The sequence below is a fragment of the Phoxinus phoxinus genome, assembly GCF_949152265.1.
Source record: "Phoxinus phoxinus genome assembly, chromosome: 3".
NCBI lineage: Eukaryota > Metazoa > Chordata > Actinopteri > Cypriniformes > Leuciscidae > Phoxinus > Phoxinus phoxinus.
In genome coordinates this window covers 30795837-30816206 of record NC_136878.1, presented here as the reverse complement: position 1 = coordinate 30816206, position 20370 = coordinate 30795837, and the positions used below count along the sequence as shown (strand labels likewise).

Sequence of the window (20370 nt, the reverse complement as noted above, 5' to 3'; positions counted from 1 at the left end):
TAGTATATAACATCAGAAATGGACTGAAATCCGCAAAAAGTGTTTTGATAGAACAGGATTATTGCAGTCATACCTCTCTGGCTCAAGCATTTGTCTGTATTCAACAGTACTTTTCTGAACTGTAGGTATTTGAACAACCTTTTCTCTGCAGAGCACCTCTGTGATTTCCAAAGGGCAAAGCCATAAGCATGAAATGAACTGAATTCCTCACATCCCAGGGCAAGGCCAAAACCACCGGTCCCTATTCTGAGCACTCTCTCCCCTCAGAACATCTCTCCTCCGTGGCATGCATGGAAAGCCCTGACCTTTTCAGAAAGTTGAGCACTTTAAATATTTAGGTTTGGGTTATGATGGATCCTTGAAGTGCTAAGCATGTGCAAAGCCTCTGATTAGCACGACTTGTCAGCTCGCCATTCCTTCGCCCGTGTTGAGCGTCACGTTGCTCTTTGTTTGACAGACGCACATTTAAACAAACACGGGTACCTGTCGGCGACTGTGCTGGTAGTCTGCTCGCCTGAAAAACACGTAGAGGAGAGGAAAACCACTCTGCTAGCTGACAGTTAATCTAATAGCCTCTGCTGTTCTTCTCCCTTCTCTCTTCTCCTAAATGGGGCTGCTCATGCAGTACAAGGCTCGTTGTTAAGATAGCCCAGAGTGGGCCACACTTTAATGTGATAGGAACAGTGCATAGAAGTGCCAGAGACTGTTACTCGGCTTGTTCTTCAGGCTTGACCTGTGAGGGACCACTGGTGCGGATCCTTCTGTAAAGATAGATAGCTTCAACATTAAATGACTTTCATGGGCACAGTCTGAATGTTAAAACTGGCCCATGGCTGTGAACACACAATGGTAATGTACACATCGCAAAGTCCCAACCACGCTTCTTTGCTTGAGGGAAACCCTAGATCAAGCATATTTAAGAGTCGAATCCAGCCTGTAAAGTTATCAGTAGCCCACCAACACAATTTAGACATATTTTGAGACCGTCTACACTGAAAATGTACTAAACTAGTGGCAAATTCCATTTAAAAGAGAGTTCATTTACTAGTCTGTCTGGAGGGCAGAACGCTAGAAGTGAGCACTCTGAAGGGAGCAGGGCATTACTTTTTTATATGTGAATATTTGGAACAGTCTGCATGGACACTACTGGTCAAAAAACGTGTGGATCATTCGAGTTTTTAATGTTTTTGAAAGAAGTCTCTCACCAAGGCTGCATTTATTAGATAAAAAACGCAGTAAAACTGTAATATTGTGAAGAATTATTTACATTTAGTATTTGTATCAATGTTGAAAGTTGTGCCGCTTCGTACTTTTGTAGAAACAAACCATGATACCTTTTTCTCAATATTATTGGATGAATATAAGTTCAACTGAACAGCCTTTTTCTGAAATAGAAATATTTTGTAACATTATAAAAGTTAATATTGTCACTTTTGATCAATTTAATGCATTCTAAATACATGTATTAATGTCTTATGGCTCTAATGATAATTTTAAAGGAATTAATTTAGCTTAATACACACAGTATGCTTGAAGGGCTTTTCTATGATGCGATAGTATGTCCCAATGCTCGCATTCTTTCTTTTTATACCCAAAAATATGCAGCCTACTTCACCAGTTAAACAGATTTACTCTATGCATAGAATACATACAGATATTAGCAAACAAGCTTAACATGCAGGCAAGCTCGGCTGGAGGGTGTCAGCGAGCAGATTTCCGCTGGACTATATGGGATCTGTAAATATACGGCTCATAATGCGTGTAGACTGTTCTCTATGCAGAGGAAGAGCCGAGTCAGCAAGAGTGGTATTAATGCATGAAAAATGAGCCGCACAATAAGACTGAAAGACCACATCACACCGAGCCTATTAAGATAGAGAAGCCGGCTGAATTACCTGCCTGACACTTAGTATTTGTCAGGAAACATTAAAAGACTGGAAACTCAGTGAGGACACATTAGATATTCACTACTATGAAAAAGAGGCTCAGGTTTGACTTATTACCACGTCTTGTCACACAGTGAAACACCGAGACGAGGCTCGACGGTATTACACCTGCACTTTTTGATTGATGACTTGAACGAGAAATTTGACTTTATTGACACATTTTGATTTTCTACTGTTCTTTGCAGGTATGCACCCATACTGTACGCATAAAAGTTAGAGATGCCACACTGACATTGATAAACGGAGGTAGTTAAACATATGCTTTTAACATCATAAGTGGACACAAACAGAAGTTATTGAGGTGTTTACTAGGTAATTTTACCATGTATCTACACATTCTCTCCTGAGGAAAAATAAAAAAACGCCTCGACCTAGTTTCAAATTTGCACTTAACACTTCCCTGTGGCTCTCGTTCTCATTCATCAAGCATGTTTGTCCCACTGACAGGCTGCAGACCACCGCCTGAATATCAATATCAGCTAAGACAACGACGGCAAGCACAGGGCGAGTAACCTTCAGCTAAATGTCATTCTGCTTAATCCTATTTGAAAATTAAACATTGAAAAAACCTTTTTGCGTCTTCACTTCTTCCTCCCAGACCCTCGCCTCCCCTGTTCATTTCGGCACGTCCCTGACATTTGTAAATATTGTGTTTTCCATGTGTTCTCCATTATTTGTTATTTGTTTGTAGCACCGAAGTAATGACTGACCGGAGATGAGAGACTGAAGCCGTTTGACATTTTCCCGTGTTGTTTTCCTTTTGGCACTGTGTGCACTGTATTTCCTGCACAGTCTCATAGTGCGGTAATATTAGCAGAATTTTGGTGGAATTTCACAACAAAAAAAGGTCCATTGACTATTGTCAATTGTGTAACAGTACATGGACCACAGCTCATACATAAGTCACTTTCAAATAGTGATTCACCGAAAGGAAAAATAAATAAATCGCTTCTTAGTGTTGACCGTCCAAGTCCAAGTCATATAGCAAAAACGTGGATAAGTTACAACAGGTGGATGTTGTTCCAGGATCAACAAATATGTTGATCCAGTATCATGTTGTACTCGGTGAAATCACGTTCACCGTTCGTTCACGGTGACCTAAAAAATGATGCTAGTAGTACTATTTAAATTAGATCGGCTGAAATATCGCGAGGCGTCTTGTTACTAACAATGGTATATCACCCGTTAACACGACAGTCAATGAATTCAGTTTCGGCTAAACAAAATCTTTAATTCCAGTTTCAGTGCTTTGGTAAAAATGTCCTTTCAATGCAGTACTACTTTCAAACAAAGCAGCTTTATGCATCAATGTGGTGAATTCATGTGACAACTTGAACCAATTGCGAAATCTCCATGGGGAAGACTTTCACCTTCATGTGAAATATACCTGATCACATATATTCCTATTGAAATGACTTCATTTAAAAATGTTGAGGACGGATTACAATGAAGGATGGATTTTCCACCAACACGGTTCCGGTGTAAGTTCCTGGCCTGTGTCCGTTCCACACATTTCCACTGCAGAGAAGGTGGTTCTGGGCCGGAAAGATCGGTTTAACTCCGTAACTTAAAACGTACTGGTCTCGAAGGTTGCAGGGTTCCGTCATTCATTCCTCAAGTCCGTGGAAACACGTGACTGGTTCGTGACAGGCTCCAGTTTGCCTATCCTAGAACAGGCTCTGGCTCCAGAACATGAAGCATTCTGGTGGAAAAGGAATATGAGATACCTGTAAAATTGCCGCTGCAGATGTAAAATTCATATAGATAAACATACACTGCTAAATAAACAAAGAAAAATTACAAATACTATTTCCTTCTAAACACCTTATTGAAGATTTGATATTTTTTTACATTGTTGTACGCCCATGGTGTGTTCATTTTCATAATTGCAACTTGATTTCTCATATTTGCGATGTAATTTCTTGTTATTTGGACATTATGTCTCACAATTGGTCCTCCGAAGAGGCTGGTCCCCCGGGGTCTCGCTCGAGGACTGCAATCCTTATACGCCACCAGTGCAGGAGAAAAAGAAAGTGAGAGACGACAGAAAATAAATGCGCAAACCCACACACACTCATCTGTCGAGCTGTTGCTGTCAGGTTCAGGCCCAGTGGTTCTGTTAAGGTGACTCTGACAGGAGGAAAGAGACGCCGGTCTGATAGGAGACATGCCCGAGAGGCCCCCATGCATCAAACGCACATATTTACATAAACAAATCCTCCCCATATAGACTGTAATTACCACAGTGACACTGTCATCCACAGAGGAGAAAAGAGCTTGTCTGATAGCGACACGTTCACAATGACTGAGGTGGAAGCTCAATCAATGCGGCCACGTCGCGAGATGCTTTATGCGCACAGGTCGAGTCCTTTGATGGGCTTTTGTGCCACTACTGAATATATGGACACCGTACATCATCATATGAAAAAGTGCCGTCCCCTAACTCAGAGAAAGATAAAAGGAGGGATGCGCACACACTTTGTTACAAACAATTGTGTAATGTTGAAAGATGCTCTTTGAGGTGAGTTAACATCGGTGTACAGATGATGGCTGTGACTGGATAGTGTATAGATTATCTTCTCTTATAATTTTCTTATAACTTTGCACTGTTAAACCATTTCAACCTTTAATGTACGATTATGTAATGTAATAGAAGAATACGTGTTACAACTTGCCTTATAGTCTAAAAATAAATGTTGCTCAAAGGTGTGTTGAACAGTGTTTCTCAACAAATGTGGGTCCCAAGACCATTTTGTAGCGGGTCGCGGAGTGTGCAGTCAAAGAAACAACAACAAACGTAATTGACCCTTCGCCGGGAGCTTGATTGACAGGTGATCTGACCAATCATACTTCGCCACCCGCCATTTTGTCCGACAAAGCAGTCAGGAGAGTTAGTAGATTAACATGGGAGGATTTGAACTTGAAAAACGGTGTGTACTGACGCCTTTCCGCGGTTAAAACAACATTCCTTCATATGCTCATTCATGTTTATTTGATGCTATAAATGAACTAGAAGGAAGAGATGATCGGTTCACGAGCAGCTTTAACTGATGCTCTACACTACAGCGATCTGTCAGACACATTAAGAGCCACAAAACGGTATTTATTGTTTAAATTTCTTTTAAAAAATGACCAAATTTGAAAGGTGAAACTTTGTTTAATGTTTAATATAAAAAGTAACCGAAAAGTAACCTAGTCTGTCCTGTCTGTCAGCGTGTTGTCAGTGTCCTCTCTGCTCTGCAATGTATTTTTCACTGCGTGAGAACATGGTGTAGAGTGAGAGAGGCGTAGCTTGTCGGACATAGCGACAGTAACTAAGTGGGGTGGGTCTTTGCAACATACAGTAGAAACCCTTAAATCCGAGTTTGAGGATGTAGGCTAAATAGCACTGGGTAGAACTTCATGGGTTGCCATCTTGTAATTACGGTTATGACATTGCTTGTTGTTTTGGTTCTATAAAAGCTGGCTGCTGTTTGCCGGCGCTAGGTGACTGTTTTTTTTGTCTCTCCATAGAGTGACAAAACTCTCCATAGAGTGAAAAACAAAGTTTTTCAACTCTCCATAGCCTAAGGGAACATGCTGATGTATGCGTGAAGTTATGGATATGCATAAGTTGACAGGCAGGTAGGACCTCCTATTATTGGATTCGGACCGAATGCAATGATTGGACGAAAATGTTTTGGTCCTGAGACTTCCACAGAAGATATATGTAATTTGTTTTACTATTTAGACCACTTCTATTATTGATTGCTATCAGGATGTGAAGAGATTTTCAACCATTAAAACTAAAAGTGTTTATGAAAAAACAGCCTATAGTGTACCTTACCTTTAACTAAATAGTGCATTGTTTATCATTTTGATCTTTCATTAAAAAAAAATACTCAAAAATCTAACCTTTCGTTGAAGAGAATTGAAAGTGGGAGGAAAATCACATTGTGAAATATGTTTTTCTCCATAACACGTTGGCCACAATTATTGGCACACCTAGAATTTTTTACAAGTAGCCTATATTCCCATTAATATTAACACTTTTTAGCAGACCAGGGTGACTAGGAACATTAAATTGTCTAGCTATGACTTATTTTTTTCACAGGAGTATAAATATGAGGAAACACAAAGGTCAAATTCCCTTAATCATTCATCACAGTGAGTAAAACCAAAGAGTATACGGTGAAAGTTTGTGAACCCCTTGCAGAATCTGTGAAAATGTGAATAATTTTAACAAAATAAGAGGGATCATACAAAATGCATGTTTTTTATTTTTATTTATTACTGTCCTGAATAAGATATTTTACATGAAAGGTGTAACATATTATAGTCCACAAGACAACATTTTTTATTCTTAACCCTTGATTCTTAATACTGTGTCGTTCCCTGGATGATCCACGACACATTTTTTTCCCCCCTTTTTTCCTGATGGATGTTCATGAGTCCCTTGTTTGTCCTGAGCAGTTAAACTGACCAATGTTCTTCAGAAAAATCAGTTTTCCAGCATCTTTTGCATACCCTTTTCAGCAACCATTTCAGCCTGTTGAAACCTTTCCAGCAGTGACTGTTTTTGAGATCCATCTTTTCACACTGAGGACAATTGAGAGACTCAAACACAACTATTAAAAAAAGGTTCAAACATTCACTGATGCTCCAGAAGGAAACACAAAGCATTAAGAGTGCGGGGGGTGAACACTTTTGAACAGGATGAAGAATTTTCTAACTTTGTTTATATATATATATATATATATATATATATATATATATATATATATATATATATATATATATATAAATTGTACTGCCCTTCAGAAGCAACTGAAGATACTTACATTTTTACCGGAAGACAAATTAGGTACAATTTACCTTGATCTTCAAATTCAAAAAGTGTTCACCCCCTGGCTCTTTTTTCATATTTGGAAACAATAGGTTTTCTAAAATCAGCTCAAAATATCAGACGACCATATGAAGCTGTCTGTGTCCATGATACACTACGCGTTTTTCTATGAAATCTGTCAACTCTAATTGCCCAAAATCTGCAGACTATTTCTGACTTTCAGCAACTAGCATCGACTTAGACTGCAAATCGTGGAAAACATATGTGCAAGTGTATTCGTGTAAGTTGTGTAGTGTATTATAGCCTTTAATTTCCAGGTAAACGAATGAATAAACCCATAAACCATGACTCCAACAAGTTGCATAAACAAATTGGAACTGGTGATTTCATCCAACTCTTGCGTTCTTGTGTGCAATGTGCATTAGACATGCAGTAGACGTTGGCTGATACAGTATTAGTTTAATGGTGTGTTCCAGTCTTTGTGTACTTTCTATCGAGCACAAGAGATATACTGTGAAGTGGAATTCTCAAAGAAGATCTGTTTTCTACCTGTGTTTTTGAAAGTTAGCCTAACACACATTTCTGTTTGTGAATTGCAGGTGGGAGATGCAGGATGCTGCAGCACTAGAAGATGAAGAGAAGATTTTAGTGGATCAGTTAAAGAAAACCTATTTCAACAAAAGCCATGAAACATGAACTCTCGGCGACTATAACAGGAGCACCACATGACCAATTTATTGACATGTTAAGTGTAAGCAAACTCTGGGTTTTTAAGAACAGCTGCTGCAGTTTGTTAGCACTGATGTACTGTGGTTGTGAAACTACAATTCTTTGTTGATGAATAAAAAATAAAATAAAAAAAACATTGTGATTGTAATAAATCACAAGGCTTTTGATGAAATATGACTCTACTCTGTATTGAATGCATGCTCAAATGAAAATCGGACTCCATTGATCGGTTATACAAATGACAATATGACAGTCATGAGGAAATAGATTTTTTTTTGCGTTACTTGAAGGGGCCGTCCTGTTGTGGAAAATTGCAGGTGCTCTAAAAATAAAACAGCACATGAAACATATGCATTATTATTGGAAAGAGATTCTTAACTTGTTATTGTATCCAGGAAACCTTGTGGAGTTTAAATGAGTGAATGCTGAAATTGTAGTCTTTGAATATTTGGTTTTATGAATATTTGACTAAAGTTTGATTCTTCTTTTGTTTAGTTTTTACACTATTTTAGGCATTATCGATAAGTCACTGAGTGATGTGCAAATGACATGCAAATATTAGCAATTGTTAATAAAAAAAGAAGAGAGAAAAAAAGCTTTATGTGGAGTTTATTTATTTTATATATATATTTATTTATTTTATATATTTTTTAAATATTTTATTTTTATGTTTTAAAGTCTGCAGTTAATTTACAGGGATATGTACACTATATGCGTGTGATTATTTATTGATTAATTAATTCACAAAGACATGGTATAATTCGGGAGATTTAAACTCGATTTAATACACATAATACAGAAAATATATCAAAACCATTACAATATGAAGCGAATTACCTATTATTGTGATGAAAACGTTTGTATAGCCATATACAACAGATATGCTGTGTCTGTGTGAAAAGCGGCGCTGTCTGTTTAAATCCCGCCAATCAGCTGAGACGCGTGTAAAACGCTTCCGTTTCCGAGGAGACGGAAGCGTTTCTTCCTGTTTGGCAGAAGGAGGAAGCAGGATGTGTGAAATCTCACATGTGCTTGTTGTTATGGTACGTGAGCGGAGCGACATGCATGCAAATACATATTTACCTCTCCCACCGTCTTCATTTAGCTCTTCAGCAGGGTGATCAGTATCGCTGCTTTAAATATCTGTGCTTCGTGAAGTTATTGTCCAATTTGTGGAATGGGTTGTTTTATAAACATTGGCTGGTGTCCATGAAGCGAGTCTTTTAGCTTGTTTACATGCTCCGATCATGTCAGAAACAGCAGATCGCTGCATTCACTCTGTTTCTCTGAATGCAGACAGTGATATTTAGGAGTGTGTGAGTCTCTCACTGCAGCACGCTTGGTTATAGACCTTAATCAAACTGTTAGCTTAAGGCTAGTTACCATCATAACACACAGCCAGCACTGTCTGATCAGTGAACTGTCATTGAAGTAGGGCGACATTAAATACAATGATCACACCTGAGCAGATTTCAGCATTAACATCATAACACTAGCATTACTCAGAAGCTACATTGCTCAACAAGTCAACAAATTCACTCTTATTTATGTGTTATTTAAAAAGTCAGTAAGACTATATACTCAGATTATTATTATTTGTACAAATCAAAATGATGTATTAAATATATTTATATTATTTAAATTAATATTTGATATGTACTGGGTTTTCTTTTTTTTGTATGTAATTACAAAAGTTTCTTCAAATTATTAGTTTGTTTTATAATATGTGGCTGTATTTACAATAGATCTGATGTTGCAATATTTTAATATTGATTTCAGTTTGCATGACTACATCATAATTTCTATAATAACAGTGTGATAACAGGCAGATGTCATTTGATGTATGCCTTAAAGGGTTCACCAAAGTTCACCAGAAAAATACAATTTCTATCATTAATAATTACTCACCCTCATGTCGTTCCAAACCCGTAAGACCTTCATTTTGACCATCATATTTTTGATGAAATCCGAAAGCTTTCTGACCCCCTGCAGACTGCAACTCAATTAACAGTTTCAAGGCCCAGAAAGGTAGTCAATACATTGTTTAAATAGACCATGTGACTACAGTTGTAATACCTTAATGTTATGAAGCGACAAGAATGTTGTTGTGCGCCAAAAAAAAAAAAAAAGACCATCTTCTCTTTTGTGTCAGTCTCTGACGCTGTTCACATTGTAAACACAGTGCAGCGCTTCTGGGTTCTACGTCAGAACGACGGCTCAGTAGTATTGGCCGGCTCCTGCGTCCGCCTCACACGCATGCGTCGTCGTGTAGAGACGGAAGATAAGAAATTGTTGAACAAAAGTTGTTATTTTAGTTTTTCGCACAAAACGTATTCTCATCGCTGCATATAATTAAGGTTGAACCACTGTAGTCACGTATACTATTTTAACGATGTCTTTACTACTGTTGTGGGCCTTGAAAGAACAGTGGTTATGAGTGAGGATCAGAAAGCTCTTGAATTTCATACTTTTTAAATTTGTGTTCCAAAGATGAACGAAGGGTTTGGAACGACATAAGGGTGAGCAATGAGTGACAGAAATGTATTTTTTGGGTGAATTAACTCTTTATCATTGGAAGTCCGTTGTTTTGTAATTTAATTCAATGTTAATAAACGTATTCATTTATTTTTCTTCTTCTCAGTGACGTGCTGTAATATTTCTGTAGTGGTGTGTCCATGCCTATTAGAGCCAGCAGCTTCATCTTCTGTTTATTTTGGATAACTATGGCCCAGCTCTTGGCACAAGAAGAAAAAGAAAAAACCACTGCACTAAAAGGTAAAGCCAGCAGTTCTGAAAATACAATGAATCCATCGCAACAGGCGATTTCATTGTGCGTGAATAGAATAACAAGTATTATTATTTACATGTTTATTTGTTTTATAGATCTATTGTCCAGGATCGATTTAGACGAGCTGATGAAAAAAGATGAACCTCCACTGAACTTTCCCGAAACTCTGGATGGGTTTGAATATGCCTTCAATGAACGTAAGACCTTTCGCTTGCCTTTACTCTGAACTTTTTTTTTAGATGCGGTAAATAATTTTTCACTGTGACATGCCAGATAGACCATCAAATAGCATTTCAGCTTGTACTTTAATAACATCTTTTTGTACCTTGTCTGCGGTTATGAAGGTTTGGATGCGTTAGAAGTGTGCCGTTGGTTTCATTGGATATTGACAGCAGGCAGCAGGCTGTGATAGCGCTGTCTGTTTCAGAGTCTCTGGAGTCTGTGGCAGCTGAATGGACAAGTTGTGCATGCTATGGGCTGTCAGTGGCTTACTCAGCCTTGTGCTCTGTTTGACGGCTAGATTTGCATAACCTTGCTCCTCTCTCTGAAACGTCTCCTGTTAGCGTCTGGAATACCTTATATCAGTCTCTCAGTGAAGAGTATCACTTTTACTCGATTCTATAAGAAAGTTTCACTCTGTAACTTCTTTTCTCACTCTCTGTGGTGAATGTAAAATGGCCATTGTGCCAAAAGCATAGTCCTGAGTATTAACTTTTTGATGCAAGATTTTTGTCACGAAATGGGGCCTAAAAGTCAACCAGTGGGGTGCATAGCCTTTGGAAAAAGTTGATAGTTAAACTAAATATTATATGAGCCAAATGCCGATGGGACATGCTTAAATATAACTTGATTTGAGTGATGCTATTTTATAGAAATAATCATCGTGGAAATAAACATTTGATTTGATCTATTATTATTTTATTTCTTTAATGTATAAAATAATAATAATAAAAAGCTTATTTGAAAGTAATAGGGTTACTTGCAGTTTTAGCCTAAATTAAGTTGTCATTTACACATTTTTTTCAATGTTGTAAATAAAACAAAGATTCTTGGAGTGTGTTTTACAAGTAAATACTTACTAAATTTCACGTTTAATTCAGTGTGATTCTTGCGGTGTCATTGTAATTAGGGCTGTAAACGATTAATCGCGATTAATCACATCCAAAATAAATGTTTGTGTTTACATAATATATGTGTGTGTATTATTGTGTATAATTATTTTGTATATATAAATACACACACATGCATGTATATATTTAAGAAAAAATTGTTATTTATATATAAAATAGTTCTATTTACCGGTATATATAATATAAATTATATAAAAATCTATATGCAGTATATAAATACAAATATTTCTCAAATATATACATGCATGTGTGTGTATTTATATATACAAAATAATTATACACAATACACACACATATATTATGTAAACACAAACTTTTATTTTGGATGCCATTAATCGTTTACAGCCCTAATTGGAATTGTTTGTAAAAGTACAGTAACTACCAATTCATGAGGGATTTTTCTTTTCAGTGCTTTTTATTTAATAAATAATTTAATTTCAATTGCTTTGGTAACGGGGTTGAATAGTTAAGCTTCACAAATGTGACGATTATACCAAAATGCTAACATATTTTTATATTATTATTTTTTATTATATATTTTAAGGTTAAGACTAGACATTTATAATTTGAGGGTTATGGAAATGTTATTTGAAGTGTTTAAGATCACCTACTTTTAGTGTTTCTAATATCTCTAGTAGTTTTCTCTAAAAAAGCATTTAATGCTTTAAAAAGGGACACCACAGAGTACCCTATTTATGGAAATTGCTTTTTAATATTTGCGCATTTTTGTGTTTTTTTTCTCTCTTAGTCTTTTTTTATATTTGTGATCTAATGAGATAACCCCACAAGAAATATGCATGTATTTGAGATGAATGTTTTTTTTTTTTTTTTTTAAATCATGTGGCATGATGACTTCATCCCAGTCCGCCTTCAGCTCCATCGTTATTGGAAATCCAAGGTTATGTATACCTCATTAAGCTAAAAATCGAGAAAGCATGCTAATTATGCCAGGTTAAAGCAGGGAGAATAAGTTGAAGGGGGGTATTCCTCAGAGAGCCTGTGTTATGAAGACGATGGAGCTGAACTTCCACTGCATGTTGGTTTCATTAGATCCTCTCTTCCTTCTTTTAGGCACTTCTGGTAGTAGGGTTTCTCTTCACCCCTTTGTGAATGCATAATTGATTTTCTAATGTACTTTTTTTGTACTAGCTCTCTCCCATTCCACCGTATCTCTCATTCTTTTTATAATACTCTTTTCCCCATCCTTTCTCAAAGGAGCGGCCATGCTTTCAGAGTTCAGTGTTGATCCACGGCCTTTTAGTGCTACATGTTGTTGAACAGCTAACGATGAAAGTGAATGGTGTAATACACTCTTGAGTTAGCCATGTTGGATTTATCGCTTGCTAACTGTGCAAAAAGTGCTGGAGCTTTGAGAATGTGGGGAATGAAAGTGCTTATGCAATCTTTTATCTTCAAAGCTGTTTTTCTTTTTGCGGAGCCATGCGCTAGGGGTAATTGCAAAAGTATGAGGCCCCTAGGCTATTTAGGTTAAGTGTGTATGCTTTGAGTATTTTAACTTCACGCATTAGCAATCAGAGAGGTCACAATTAGATTTAACACTGTTTTCAGGCTTCATTATGCCTCTGTGTCAACAGCAGAATAGATGGGCCTATCTTTCCAAAGCATCGTTTTTAGAAATGCTAGCAGGCACTTTCTAGGCTAATCTATGTGTTTCAGTGTTGTATTGTTATGTATAATTGTATTACTAGGAATGTTGTGTGTCCTCTGATCCTTAACAACAATTTTTTTGAGGTAGTGGTGCAGTGGAAAATTAACAAAAAAAAAGATATAGGCCTATACTATAGTTGTCATTGAAATTATTCAACTCCCATTGCAAATCGGGTTTATTGGCAAAATGTACAGATGTCCAGCTGTTTGCAATGAAGAAATCAAACAAAAGTAAATTAAAATAGCTTAACACAACAAATGTTTTAAGTGGTTTCCCCAAATTTAGCTGAAAATGCAACTTTTAATGACTTCTGCAGTCTCAAAATTATTCAACCCCTTGATGGCACGCATATTTAGTACTTAGTAAAACACCATTTTCCCGTTATGACCTGCTGCAAATGAGATGTATAAACCAGACATCGGTTTCTGGCAGCATTTCTAAGGAATCTTAGCCCATTCCTCATGAGCATTGGCCTCCAGTTTGAGTGCTGCAACCGCCTTTTTCAAATCCCACCAGAGCTTTTCTATGGGGTTCAAGTCATGTGACTGTGATGGCCACTGTAAAATTGTCCAGGATTTCTTCTGCAACTAAGCCTTGGTGGAATGTGAGGTATGTTTTTGGGATCATTGTCCTGTTGGATGTCCAATGATGCCCAAGCTTCAGCTTCCTCACTGACGGCATGACGTTTTCTCCTAGGATTTCCAAATATGAATCCATCTTGCCTTCCACACGCTGCAGGTTTCCGCTACCAAAGGATGCAAAGCAGCCCCAGAGCATGCTTAACTGTTGGCAGAGTTTTTTTTTCAATATATGCTTCAATATTCTTACTCCAGACATACCGCTGATCCATATGGCCGAAAAGTTCCAGTCTTGTTTCATCGCTCCACAGAACAGAATCCCAAAACTTCTGTAGCTTATTTATATGATTTGAGCACTTTTCTTGTGCTTTTGGGTCAGTAGTGGTGTACATCTTGGAGTTCTGGCATGGAAAACCGCTTGCGTTTAGTATGCGCCGTACTGTGCAAGCTGAAACCTCAGTGCCTGTTGCCACCAAGTCTTGCTGCAGGTCTTTTGCAGTCACTCAAGGGTTTTTCTGAATCTGCCTTCTCAGAAATCTGGTTGCAGCCGTTGCTAGCTTCCTTGTTCTGCCCCGTCCAGGTAGTCTATGTTTAACGACAATTGTAGTGCTACAAAACATTTATATATCAAATAAATGCTGGTGAATTTTCTATTCATCAAAGAATCCTGAAAGATGTATCATGATTTCCTCAACAATCTTGAGCAGCACAACTGTCTACAACATTGATGATAATAATAATAATAATAATAATAAAATCTTGAGCAGCAAGATATATATACTGTATTATATATGTACAGCATTATACTGTGTGTGTATATGTATATATATATATATAATATATATGTGTGTGTGTATATATATCGGACAATAACTTGGGTAACAGGGTTGAATGGCTGAGCTGGATGAGTTGGCGCTCGTTGGACAAAAGCATTATATACTTTTTTCCAAAGAGTGGCTGGCGAATACGTCAGTTATTCAGCCTCTTCCCCTAAAACACCATTTGTCCTAACCCAGCATGTTGTTGTTGTTTACCTCATCCACCTCAGCAGCTGTTTAGCAGCATCAGTACTTGGCAAAAGCCAGGCCTCATTGTCCAGCCTTGGCAGAACAGTGGCATTCAAGTGGGTCACTTTGAATGAAGTCGGCTGGCCCGCTCTCAAAAGAGCCCCTCAAAGGATGCTCATAGGAGGGAACAGTTGCAGTGGTCCAGTTATACCCACGTACGCTCTCGGATCTCTGGTGGCTTGAAGTACAGTTGCGGAGAGACCGCTATTGCTGCACCAGCTGTCTGAGGAAGGCCTGCCAGACGTCCCAGAAGGCCAAAGTAAGGGGGACAGGAGAGGCGCTAGCCGTTCGCAGGCCTTGTACCTGCCAGATGGGGGGACGCCAGCCAAACGTATTTAATTGCATGAAGGGGAATGATGCGCATCAAGCAGGCCTGAGGTTCTGAACTGAAGGTCACAGCCAGTGTGCTTCTCCTGATAGGTAGAAAGACTTCTGCAGCTCTCAATGCTAAAGCTTTCAGTCTATTCAAAAATGTTTCATTGGATCCAAACTACTAAATCAGAATTGGATTGGCTGAGGTTTTTGATGCCACTCAAACTGCAGGTGCAAATGGTTGCTGAATGTAAAGGTAAAGAGTGATTCACATGAGTTCAAGCCTGCCAATGTTGTGCCCTTGCTGAGAAAACAACAAGGCTTTCAAGTGTGTGATGGCCAATCAGAGACATTTTACTTTTATGTTGGAAAACATTCTTTTCTTGTTGGCACACAAAAGCTTTGGCTTCATGCCTTGCCTCACGCTCCACTTCAAGATACTCTGCACTAATATTGCCCTTAATATTCCCTTCATCTGTAGTTAAAGTGGAACTGTGAGAGACATGCTATAGGGAGATAAAAGGTAATAAACACAAATGCATCCAGCGTCTGACCCAAACGGGACATCAAACTGGGCAGTGTAATTCTATTAGGAATAGATGGCAGAATATGAGTGGGGAAACTTTCTTAATGAGTTACAACTTGTTTATGGAAGACCTGCGTTCACAAGCCAAATTGAGGTATTCTCAGGCTTTAAAGATGTCACTTTATGATCTTGTCACAAAATTATGAAATTATATGTATATATTCTTTTTCCGTAGATGGTCAGTTAAGACACATAAACACAGGAGAGCCGTTTGTATTCAACTACAAGGAGGACCTACATAGATGGAACCAGAAAAGATATGAAGCACTGGGAGAGGTAATGTTTTTATTTGATAACATTTTATATAAAAATGTGATATTTTATTTTCATAGATCATTGTGGGAATTATTTGTGCATCTTTGATTAAATATTATATAGCTGAATATTTGTTGGACTGTTACTTAAAATTATGTATTTATTTATACTATTGCTCAAATGTTTGGGGTTAGTATTTTTTTTTATCTGAAAATAATTATATTTTTATTCAGTAAGGCTGCATGAAATTGATCAATAGTGACTGTAAAGACATGCATAATGTTACAGAAGATTTATATTTTACATACATTGTTCTTTGGCACTTTCTCTTCATCAAAGAATCCTTCCAAATGTGGAGCTTCCGGCTTTAAATAATAAAAAAACATTACACCTGAACATTTTTTTAAATTCATATACATGCACAAGACTTCACAGAACTTATGTGAAGGTCAGACAGATACTTTTTCAAAGTCACACCACCACCAAAGTTTAAAACCATTGTTTTAGACCAGTGGTGTATTGCTATTTGCATAGGCTGTCAATCATGTTTACATGAGTCACATGGATTTTTGACTATCTTTAAACATTATGGTTTCAGTGATCAGATCACAAGACGTTTTGGACCCGGTGAATGGGTGTGACTTGGGTCTCTCTGATACAGTATAGACCATCTTTCATTATGTTTTTGTTGTGTGTGTGTGTTTTGTCTGAGCAAACTCTGCTCTGCTCTGATTTACAGCACTCTCACTATTCACACCTTCACGCTTTACCAACCATTACTTCCCCCAACCTCGTTCTACTGTCACGCTCCGGGGCTGTGTGCATGTTGCAGGGTTTAAGAGTGTTGATTGTTCATATTCTGATGTGTATCACATGTTGGCTTATTCGAGTATGTGTTTGTACTTGCGTGTGCCTTCAGGATTTCTGGGACATTTCTCTTTCTACCGTAGCCTTCATGTGCGTGGCTTTGAAAGTTCAAATGCAGTTCACTTGAGTCTTAAGTTAATTTGTGTATACATGCACTTAATTATCTTCGCTCATTTACATCTGGCTTATTTGGCTTTATTTGTAGTGCGTGTTCGTTTGATGTTCAAAGAAAAGAAATTGACTCTTTTAGGATTATGTGAGTGTTTTTATTTCTGGTCCAGGTATGATCCTATGAGAAATGTCCCTTTAAGAAGAAGAAGAAAAAACACTTCTATTATCATTGCATATCTGTGTACGTGGCTAAAAACATAAAGCAAAAGTTTCGGAGCTGAACAGCGGGTGACCAGATTTCATGTACTTCTGTTGAGTGAATTCAAAATAGACTGGAAGTGAAAGCAGGTTGGATTTTGTGATATTGTTTTGAGTGTTAAAGGATTCGGTTGAGCAATGTTAGATGCTTTTGTGATGTATGTGTGCAATATGGAGGCATGCAATATCAAATCGCTGTTGTGGCACCTGATATTAAAGTATTGTTTGTGGTAGCCTACATTCATTTAACGGTATAGAAAGAAAATAGTAATATCTCATCCCTTAAGTCATGTCTAGCTACCCTGCATAAATATATTGGATGTACGAACTGTGCCAATGATGTTTTCCATTGTTCTAAAGTTCAACACAGACATTAGCAGTGTGATGCATTCTCAGTCTTGTTTAGTGACTGACTGAGAAAGTTATCTGGTCAATAAGTTATGACAACATATGTTTTTACATTGCTTTAACTCATCAAAATAAGTTAAGCAATTTAAAAAAAATGTATATACTAGATTCAACCCATTTTAAATAAGTTAATGTAATTTAAGTAGAAGTTACCAAAACATCCAAGGTGATTGTACTTCAAGAAAACAATAAATAAGGCAGCAACTTTTTTTTTTACGGTGTACTTACTCCACCAACAACAAAACAGAAAAATCAATTAAAATATTAAAGATGACTGAATATGTTGTATATGCTAACCTAGTCATACTCGACTGTTTACTTCAGCAATGCCATTTTACTTTATTCATTTATTTGTTTTTTATTTACAGTGACTCAACTAATAGTTAGTCCAAATGTATCGTACTATTACACTGGTTTTATTGAACAATATGAAATGGATGCTTTCATGCAAGGAAGCTCTAGCAAAGACAAACCCACCTTTCAAATCAAACGATTAAGGATTTTCCACACAAAAGGACATATTGAAGAATACATAATGAAGTTTCCTTGACCATTTACTCTAATAATATGGTTGTAGATTATTTTTAAAGAAATGTGACATGTCCATTCCTTGGTATTGTTTGAAGTACCATCATTTAAATAACATGGTTACTGAAAATGTTAATCAACATGATGTGAATAATAATAACAATTTGGACAAAATTAGGCCTGTTTCTGTCATTGGATGTACATTTACTTAATTTTATTGTGCATCATTTTATTTAATTATTGCATAATTAAATGCAGGGTAAAAATTATTAAACAGAAAAAAATCATAACTTAAAAGTGAAAATGTAATGTTTTTGATTATTTTGACAATGCATTCACTCTTACACTCATTAGTTGGGTACTGCCATTCTGAATCATATCTGGATCCATCTGCAGATTATTTTTTTCTGCAATCAGCACATAATGTGACAAAAGTGTGTGAATTCAGTGTGGTTCTAACCATAATCCATACGGAGGCCAGATTCAGCTGAGAACTTGATTTCTTCCTCTAACTGTCTATGTCTTGTGTCTGCAAATGGCGCTGTTGGTGGTGTGTGTCCCTGTGTTCCAGCGTTCTCAGATTCGAGTGTGAAAGTGGGGTACAGAAGTGGGCGAGAGTCTTTGTGAGACTGGAGGCAGCACCAGATGTCCAATTTGCACTTCAGCCGGGCCTGAATGAGCTGCTGGACCACAGGTTTACCCTGACAGGTTCACTGAGAGAAAGATAGAGACTTTGTTCAGTCAAAGGCATCACTGCCGATAAGGCTTGATGTTGATTTTAGGATTGATGAAGCATAAACGTGTCAATTTCTTTTTTCTTTTTTTTCTCCTTATGACTATTGCAAATGCATTGCAAAATTTAAATTTCCGTAGTGCAAATGCAGTAAAGCTAAAACTAAGCTAAAAAAATACAAACAAACATTTACATTAAATAATTAAATTACAATTTAGGAACTTAGCAACAATAGTTAAATACTCTGGTAAGCTAGTACTTTCTAGATTTGGATACTAACATTGGTCTTGTTGAAAAATATGAAACGGAAGTCAGATTTCTTCAAAGAATGTAAGGAAGTTCTGGCAAAGAGAAACTCGCCTTTCAAAGAAACCGATCAAGGATTTCCCCCACAAAGTTACCTATTGAAGAAGTTACCTTTCAAAAAAAGTTGAAGTACGAGGAGTAACATTTCATATATTTCCCTGCAACCTTGATGGTTGAAGTGTGAAATAATAATGTCTTAGTTTATTCAGTCCAATAAATGATTTTTTTTTTGTACATTTCCTATCAAAAATTTCCGCTTCATAGGAGACACCCTGCATTGTAATTAGGCATAGTCATTTTACAAGGGATAGTTTGCCCAAACATTTAAATTCTGTGTTGATTTGAACATTGGACCTCCTTGACTTAATTCAGAATAGTCCATTCATTCTGCTTTTTTCTTTTTTCTTGATGTCATTTATTTATTTATGATTAAAATTTTAATTGGGTGTTTCCGTACCCAATAAGATGTTTTTAAATGAAACCTAAAATCATATCTTAATCGAATCAAAAATAAAAGTTTGTGTTTACATAATATATGTGTGTGTATTGTGTATAATTATTTTGTATATATAAATACACACACATGCATGCATATATTTAAGAAAAATGTGTTATTTATATATAAAATAGTTATATTTATATGTAATATAAATCATATAAAAAAAAATATATGCTGTATATAAATGCAAATATTTCTCAAATATATACATGCATGTGTGTGTATTTATATATACAAACACACATATATTATGTAAACACAAACTTTTATTAATTAAAAGAAATTAATCGTTTACAGCCCTACTCTGTAGCACTTTGAGATTACTGTAATGTAAAGTGCAATACAAATAAAATGTATTATTATTATTAAGATGATGGACCAATTATGTACTTCTAAACAAACAGCACCAAAAACACAAAAGTAAATTCAATGAAGGAAAATTGATAACACTTTACAATGAGGTTGCATTAATTAACTACATTAGTTAACATGAACTAATAATAAACTGCACTTCTGCAGCATTTATTAATCTTTGTTAAAATCAAAAATGTTATTTGTTAACATTAGTTAATGCACTACAGCTTAACAGTTCATGTTAGTTAATACATTATAGATAATATAACATGTTAACTAAAGTGTTACCGGAAAATTAAATAAATGAGTGAGAATGAAATATAAATAATATAAAGAAAAAGAAAAAGAAAGCAAGCAATAAAGAAACAAAAAACTGCTTGTTTTTCAGAGTGTTTGTTCTGAACTCTGTTAACGTTGACTT

The 20370-nt window shown here is 36.5% G+C and overlaps 2 protein-coding genes across 2 annotated transcripts in view; both read left to right on the top strand.

Annotated features, from left to right (window-relative positions):
• The window catches only part of kiaa0825 (KIAA0825 ortholog), a 143450-nt gene extending 135380 nt beyond the window's left edge, over positions 1–8070 (top strand). The window contains exon 20 of the mRNA XM_079606562.1: positions 7371–8070. Coding sequence (XP_079462688.1) covers positions 7371–7467 — 97 coding nt within the window. The 3' untranslated portion in view covers positions 7468–8070. The remainder of the gene's footprint in view (positions 1–7370) is intronic.
• A 330-nt stretch (positions 8071–8400) lies between these two features.
• The window catches only part of arb2a (ARB2 cotranscriptional regulator A), a 178068-nt gene continuing 166098 nt past the window's right edge, over positions 8401–20370 (top strand). The window contains exons 1-4 of the mRNA XM_079607028.1: positions 8401–8543; positions 10142–10275; positions 10384–10485; positions 15806–15906. Coding sequence (XP_079463154.1) covers positions 10176–10275; positions 10384–10485; positions 15806–15906 — 303 coding nt within the window. The 5' untranslated portion in view covers positions 8401–8543; positions 10142–10175. The remainder of the gene's footprint in view (positions 8544–10141; positions 10276–10383; positions 10486–15805; positions 15907–20370) is intronic.